The sequence below is a fragment of the Triticum aestivum genome, chromosome 3B, assembly GCF_018294505.1.
Source record: "Triticum aestivum cultivar Chinese Spring chromosome 3B, IWGSC CS RefSeq v2.1, whole genome shotgun sequence".
NCBI classification, from domain to species: Eukaryota; Viridiplantae; Streptophyta; class Magnoliopsida; order Poales; family Poaceae; genus Triticum; species Triticum aestivum.
The window spans coordinates 830,881,264-830,888,932 of record NC_057801.1 but is presented as its reverse complement, the minus strand read 5'-3'; the positions used below and the strand labels follow the sequence as shown (position 1 = coordinate 830,888,932).

The 7,669-nt window shown below is 51.0% G+C and overlaps 1 protein-coding gene across 1 annotated transcript; it reads right to left on the bottom strand.

Annotated features, from left to right (window-relative positions):
* Nucleotides 1-5,602: 5,602 nt before the first annotated feature.
* Nucleotides 5,603-6,325, bottom strand: LOC123072755 (wheatwin-2-like). The gene has a single exon (XM_044496389.1). The coding sequence runs from the start codon at nt 6,220-6,222 to the stop codon at nt 5,782-5,784; it is 441 nt and encodes a 146-aa protein (XP_044352324.1). The 5' UTR covers nt 6,223-6,325; the 3' UTR covers nt 5,603-5,781.
* Nucleotides 6,326-7,669: the final 1,344 nt, after the last annotated feature.

Below are 7,669 nucleotides of genomic sequence, written 5' to 3'. Positions count from 1 at the left end.
TATTTTGATAAACCAACTGGATGGATTGCATTGCATCTCAATCTTGCCCACATTGATCAGAGATATAAATTGATCTACCTTGTCTAAAAAATATGTATATCCTCTAACCATGCTTCTTATTTGTAGGGTTGTGGACGCCGTAGCGACATGGGTGAACTCAACTGGCAGTTAAGATGTCGCGGTACGATCTCCGTGTGGGGTGATGGTAGAGGGAAATCACTTCTTATGGACAGAGTGTACATGGGCATAAGATTCCTTGGGCCAAGAGAAACAGGACATGAAATAGGTAGGGATGCCAGCAATGACAGAGTTGATGAGAGTAAGCCTCCCGCCCATGGACATGAAGGTAGCCAGCCATCCGGAAAGTCTCCGATCAACCTTGTGGATGACAGGGAGTAACATGCCATGTGTAAGCTTGTGCAGAGACAGCGGCAACCCAAGGTAAGTGCATGGAAAGGAAGAGACAGGGCAGCCTTGGAGTTGGGCAATTTCAGAAGCCACAGGCGCATCCATGGAATTAGGTATGAGTGTGCTCTTGTGAAAATTGATCTACAGCCCGGAGAAGTCTGAAAAAGAGGTAAGGATGCTCTTGCTTACAGACGCCTGTTGAATGTCACCCCGAAAAAGTATCAAAGTGTCGTCCGCGTACTGCAGCACTGGTAAGAAGCTGTCAGGGCCCATGGGATGAAGCAGGGTGCCCTCCTGGAAGTGTTGGCAACATAATCTCTGTAGCACGTCCGCAACCAGGATGAAGAGATACGGGGACAAGGAATCACCTTGCCGGAAGCCTCTTTTGGCAAGAATGGGATCATCCAACTCACCATTGATTAGAACACGGGAGCGTCTAGTGGAAAGGAGAGAATGAACCCACTGAATCCATGAGGGTGGAAAACCCCGGGCCTCAAGAACTTGATCCAGGCAATGCCAGCTAACACTATCAAAAGCTTTGTGAAAATCCAACTTCAAGGCGATAACTGGCAGCTTCCTTTTATGAGCACACTGTATCATTTCAGCAGCCAAGGCAAAATTTTCCACGATCGAACGACCACGCATGAACCCAGATTGCGGGGAATGGATTAAGCTAGGGATCCTCTTTTTCAGTCTATTGGCCATCACCTTGGAAGCCAGCTTTGGCGTACTGTGCACCAACGATATAGGCCGATAGTCACGCAATTCCAAGGGGGTGTCTTTCTTAGGCAGCAAAGTGATGAAAGTGGTGTTGATTCCATCTAGACTCACATTGTTATTGTGAAAGTCACCGAAGAACCTGAGGAGATCATCTTTCAAAAGGGATTTGAAGGCTTTGTAGAAGTCATTTGTGAAACCGTCTAGCCCTGGACTTTTGTTATTCGGTAGCTTGTCAATGGCCTCCACTATTTCAGCCCAAGAAAAGACCTCCCCAAGCTCTGACAAGTCCGTAGGTGCATACAGAGAGCTTAAATGGACAAAAGGTCTCGAAGGAGCAGGATGCCCTAGGATCTCAGCAAAATAACTCATAGCCAGGCTGAGCTTGTGGCGGTTCTGGAAGTGCTCCACCCCATCTTTAACAATAACCTTGATGTTATTACGGCATGCTTGGCAGTTGGCAGCTGCATGAAAGAATTGGCAATTCTTATCCCCTGAGACACACCATCGCACCTTGGCACGGCGCCGCCAAAAAGTTGCCTGCCAAAGAATTAGCTGCTCTGCTTTGGCAGAAGCAAACTCTCTGAGAACAGCCTCTAAGACAGACAAACTTCTCCTTTCCTCAACAACATTCAAAAAGCAGACCACATGTTTGTTATTATCTATCAGCGCCTTCAAGGTGTATTTCCGCCTGCACATACTTTGAATAGCAGCCCTTGTACGCCTCATCTTGAAGTTGACGATAGAAGCAGAGGATTGGAGATCTCTGGTACCCTTTGACCAACAATTGATAATGATATTTCTGGTCTCCTCCATCTTTAATCAGTGATTCTCCAATCTGAAAAACTTGCTCTTGAGGGTGTCCGCAGAGAAAGACACAAGTATAGGCACATGATCTGACGTGGTTATTGATATGCAAGTAGCGGCTGATTGTAAGAAACTTAGATTCCACGCGGCATTGACAAGCACTCGGTCCAGACGAGAAAGAGTAGGCGAGTTTCTCTTGTTGGACCAAGTAAAGCGCCTGTTATCGATTTGAACATCATCCAAATCATGCCCTCGGATCCAGGAGTTAAAACTCTCCATCATCCTCCAACTGACATGGCCACGAGACTTCTCATACGCAAACCTGTACATATTAAAGTCCCCAAGAACAATCCATGGGGTATCCGATGACACAGCTGTGTTGTTTATGGCTTCAAAGAAACTTGGTCTATCCCTACTTCGGCACGGTGCATACACAATGGTGAGCAGGAAGGAGCTGCTGGTAGTAGGAGAAGTCATCTTCATGGTGATATGGAATTTGTGTGTTGCAACAACTTGACCCAGGACGCAGCCGGGGTCCCAGGCAACTAGGATACCACCAAAAGCGCCATCAGAGAAAGTGACAGAGTGATCTTTGAGGTTGGTGGGCAGGAAGGATCTCAACTTGAAGCTAGAGAGGGCCAACAGCTTGGTTTCCTGCAAGCAAACAACACTAGATCAACAAGATGTTATAGTATCACGGACCAGTGAGCACTTATCATTTTCCCCTAGTCCCCGGACATTCCAACTCAGAATCTTCATGGATTAGCAATGAGTACACAACCCAAAAGAAGATACATAAGCAATCTAAAGAGAATGCAAGCGGGACAGATGCTGATACAAACTTGTTGAAACAAATGCATACATGGTATAGACCGACGCTGGACTCGACTAACATGATAAACCTGCCCCTGGAGTAGTCCAAACTACAGCCTCTAGAAAACCTATGATAACTTGGAGATTGATGACAACTTGCTAGACTAAGCATGGAAACCATAACTAGAACAGACTCGAAGACTGAAGCACAAAGACTGAAAACGACACCATGAGAGCTATTCATTGGAAGAGCCGAGCACGCGCACGGAAGAAGCAGAGGAGCTGCTGGCAGCAGGGGATGCATCACCAGATGAGGCAGGCAGATGCCTCTCGGTTCCTGACTTGATCAAGGATGGCAGGGGCATTGAGGTCGCACACTTGGGCAATTTGACGCTGTTTTTCCCTCGTCAGCGGAGACGGGGTGTGCAGGAGTGGCAGCTGAAGTAGCCCTACCACAGCCATCGCCTTCGCCTTCTTTTGACACGAAGAGTTGGGACGGCGAGATGGCCCGCTGCCGGAGCCAGACTCGAACGCCGCTGCCTTGGCGCACGCCGTCATACGTGCTCCTGATCCGCTGACTGCGCCGGGGGGACGCATGCACCACCGACTGGGCCTGTACCCCCTCCATATGCTAGGCTTGGATTGGATCCGGGGCTGCATCAGAGGCAGCATGAACAACATCCCCCAAGTGCCAGGTCGCCGCGCCCAGATTCTGGTCGAAAGCCGCAGCAGATGGCGCACCTGAAGCAGCAGCGGGGCCCGAGAGAGGGGGGGGGACAGCTGCAGCATAGGCTTGGTCAAGATGAGGTCGCTGGCGGCCGGCTCGCGCTGCGGCTCCCGGCAGCTGCAGAAGACGGTGGCCACCTGCGGTGGGAGCGCCGCACAGGCACCGTGACTGAGGTCAGTGCCCACCACAGAGCTTGCGCGGTAGCTGACCAGCGGCGTCGCTCAATCAGAGTCGGAGGAGTCGAGGTCAATGAAGAACTTTGCCTGCTCCGCCTTCATGAAGCGCAGGTCCGCCTCCTTGGACGCGTGCGCCTGCGACGCCGCAACGCCCGTCTGGAGGAACATGTTCTCGTACTCGAGTCGCGGCAGCGGCGCTCTTCGGCCTCCTCCTGCTCCCTCGCCGACTGCTCCAGGACAACACGCTCAAGGTGCTCCTCCTGCCCCAGGGGAAGGTAGTCCTCGGGGCCAATCACGCTTCGACACGGCGGCGCATCGGCCTCGAGCTTGACGGCGCATCGGCCTCGAGCTTGACGGCGCGCGGCCTGAGCTCCTCCGGCTCACTCTTCGCCGGAGTGAGCCGCGAGCTCGAGGCGCCCGCGGATGAGCTCCCCGCGACAGAGGAACCGGAGGAGGCGTGGCGGCGACGGTCGAGCTCGCGGCGCTCAAACGCTAGTGGCGGCCGGCTACCGCGGTTGAGCCACCTCCGCGCGCCCTGCTTGCGTGCGGCGTCGGATCTGGAGAGGCGGCGGCGCTCCGCCTCATCGCCAGAGATATCGTAGCCATCCATGGTTTTTTCAGGCTCGCCAGCGGCGAGAAATCGGGCGGAGGAGGAGGGGAATCGCGGCGGAGGCAGATAGGGTTTGACCCCTATTCGAGCGGCGAAACCGCATATACCAGTGAGGTGAGAGTTTTTGCAGGCCGCGGTAAAAATTTTACGGGCCGGGCCGCGGATGCGGTTTCTATTCTGGCCAGCATAACGGGCCGAACCCGTATACAAGCCGGAATTATACGGGTTCGCTTCTTTTATGGGTCTGCTAGAAGAGATGCTCTTCCCTGCAAAAAAAAAAAAGAGAGATGCTCTTACGACACCAAATATATTGCGGTGCTTATTCCACAAGAAGCCTGATGTTAATTAATTAATGCTCGATCGGCTGGATCTGGAATGCACGCCAAATTTCCACCGCAATATCTTCAAGCAGGGTGGCACCTTGCACGCCTGGGCCCTTCAATCACGCCAAGATTTCTGAGGCCATGCCGTGGAATTCCAACAACAAATACGCAGTAGCATCCAGAAGAAATTCAGCTGGATTTTGGCTTGGATAGAGACGGGCCGCAAAGTTTGACCCGCCCCATATGCATCCAGAAGAAGATGACGGGTCTAGTAAGATCAATATCTCCAGAGCGACGTCTTGGTGCAGTCCCCCAACCCCAAGTCGGCTGCTCGGGCCTGACGATTCTACGCTTCAGGATTAGTTTTGTTATGAAAGGAATCGGCGGTCTCTGTGATTTGTGAACGACTGGCGTGTGGTCTAAACAATACTGCTCCAAACTGTACGACTGGCTGGCTGTTTCCGTTGTTACTACTGAAATTTGACCAACAAGTCGTGCAATCGGTGCACGTGATTTGGACGTACTACTGCTTTTATCCGGCTGCCCCTGTTTCACAGAAGCGCCAGAGAAAGACCAGAAACATTAACGGTGTTCCTAGCTCTCATCTACTCCCTCAGTCCCAAAATAAATGACTTAAGTTTGTACTAACTTTAATACAAAGTCACTACAAAGTTGAATCACTTATTTTGAGACAGAGGAAGTAATACTTTTTTTTACACTAATGTAGTTTGAAAAGATGAATTACGTTGGGACAGATGGAGTAAATGAGAATTAAAGAATTCTGGAATTCTCATCTAGCTCCGACGCCATTTGGTTTTCCATGGAAATGCTAGCTCTTTATTGTTAGATTAATCAAATGATCTACTCTGTCCGTTTGATAATTCGTGTTGTGGTTTTAGATGAGGCTTTGTTAGTTCTCATATAGACGTACGAGAGTTAGCAAATTCGAAATATGGCCTGGGCTGCCTGGGGCCCAAATCCGCCCATGTATTGGTTCATAATAAATTTGTAGTAAAATCCAAACATGAAAACGATCCACTTTATTTCCTTCCATGTACGTACTGTATACACGTATACAATGCAGCAACACGTGGTAGCTTTTATTCAACAGCATGGATCAGTCTCAGTGCTCACTCGTAGCTAGCCCGCTACTAGCTAGCCTTTTATTCTTATCATAGCTTGCTTACCCTTTCATTTCATCTAGTCGCGGCAGTCGACGAACTGGTAGTTGACGTTGAGGTGGCCCTGCTGGTACCCGACCCCGTTGGTGTCGATCTTGGTGAAGACGGTGTCCCAGTCCAGGTCCAGCCCGCCGTTGGCGCACTGGTCCACGATCCTCGCCGTCACCTGCGCCCCCGTCGCCGGGTTCGTCACCCGGAGGCACTTGCCGCACGCCGCCTGCCCGTGGGCGCCGGCGGGGCCGCAGAACGCCGTCCACCCGTACTTGGACCGCCACGACAGCGGCTTGCTGGCGTCCCAGGTCGCGCAGTAGGCGCTCACCGCCGGCGCGCCCAGGTCCCAGTTGTTCTGGGCCGGCCGGTAGTAGTGGTACGTCGCGCGCACGTTGTTCGCCTGCTGCGCCGCGGCCGCCGCCGCCGCCGCGCACAGCAGCGCCGCCACCAGCATCAGCCTTACCGCCATCGTCGTCTTCTCGTCGACCACGGTGATCAGTGACAACCTGCTAAGCTAGTTTGTGTGTGTGTGTGTGTGTGTCTTGGATTTGCTGCTGGATGAAACTGGATGATGAGTTTATATAGGGGTGGGAGGGACGGACGCGGCGTCTCACATGTTATGTTGGCATTTTTCTTCTCTTCCTTCGTGGAAATCTACAAGCTTCCATGCATTTTCCACAGACCGAAAGTCAGTTGCATGCACTACTCACAACCACGTGGGTACTAGTTAACTAGTTCTGCCACCTAACTTGTCAGCTCTCGCAAGCGTCACTTTCCAAAAATCTGTGCGGTTGCACTTGCAAGCCCGCCCCATGAATGCTACTGGAAGAAAAATATCTCGGAAGTGGAGCAAGTTTTTCTTTTTTTTCAAAAGAAAAGGATCCGATTTATCAAAAAGGAATCATCAAAAATACAAAACATCTCAAAGATAACAAAAAATTACATTGAGATTCCGAGATCATCAACAACCACCATTGCCTTCAGAACAAACAGTTGGTGTGCCTCTGTCGTCGCTTTCCTACCTGAGCTGGCTTGACCTTCTAAGAACAACCGGAAAGTCTTTGTGCACGAGCCTCTAAGGACCAGCGCCCTGAAACCGCCGTTATCGCCGTTGAACTCCTCATAGATCTAAAGCAGGTACCTGAAGACGATGTCCTGAATCAGTGGATCTACACCACATCGGTCCACCATTGTTGGGCAGAGCCGACGACCGAAGAATGGGCCACACATGCCCTGTCTCGTAACGTACTCAAGATGGAATCCTCCGAAGACTTGTCGTACACTTTAAGACGTATTTAAATGATCGGCATGTTATCCCTAGTTGTAGTCATCATACTTATAACCCTAGATACCCCTGGTGCCTACATAAGTCGAGGGGTTTAGCCTTTAGAGACAAGGTTTTATACTCGAGCTTATTTATACGATCTCGAGGTAGATTATCATATACTTTGTATCCCATCCATAATCAATACAAAACAAGTAGGACATAGAGGGCACGAACCTGGGTAAACGATCGTGTCCCCCTTTGTCCTGTTACCATCGTGCCAAGATTACCAGCTCGAGACCCCCTACCCAAAATCTGCCGATTTTAGCACTCACATTTGTGGCCCATGCAGGTCCCGATGTGTGGCCACGAAGGAGCGGTTGATGTCTCTTGACGATCAATACCCCTTACGTCGGAAACACTAGGCCTCGGTTCAACCGAAGCCCGGGAGCGCCTTGGATCACCTGCCCACCGTCAGGATTGAAAATCCGACGAAATAGATCTGGCGATCAGACCCTTCGCAGAGACTTCAGATGTAGCCGACAAACCTCATACACTCAAATAGATCGTGATTGTGACCAGACAGGCCAAGCCTGGAGCTCAAATCCAAACTCGCGTCGAGATAATGCGGTTAACATGGCCAGATCCCCCC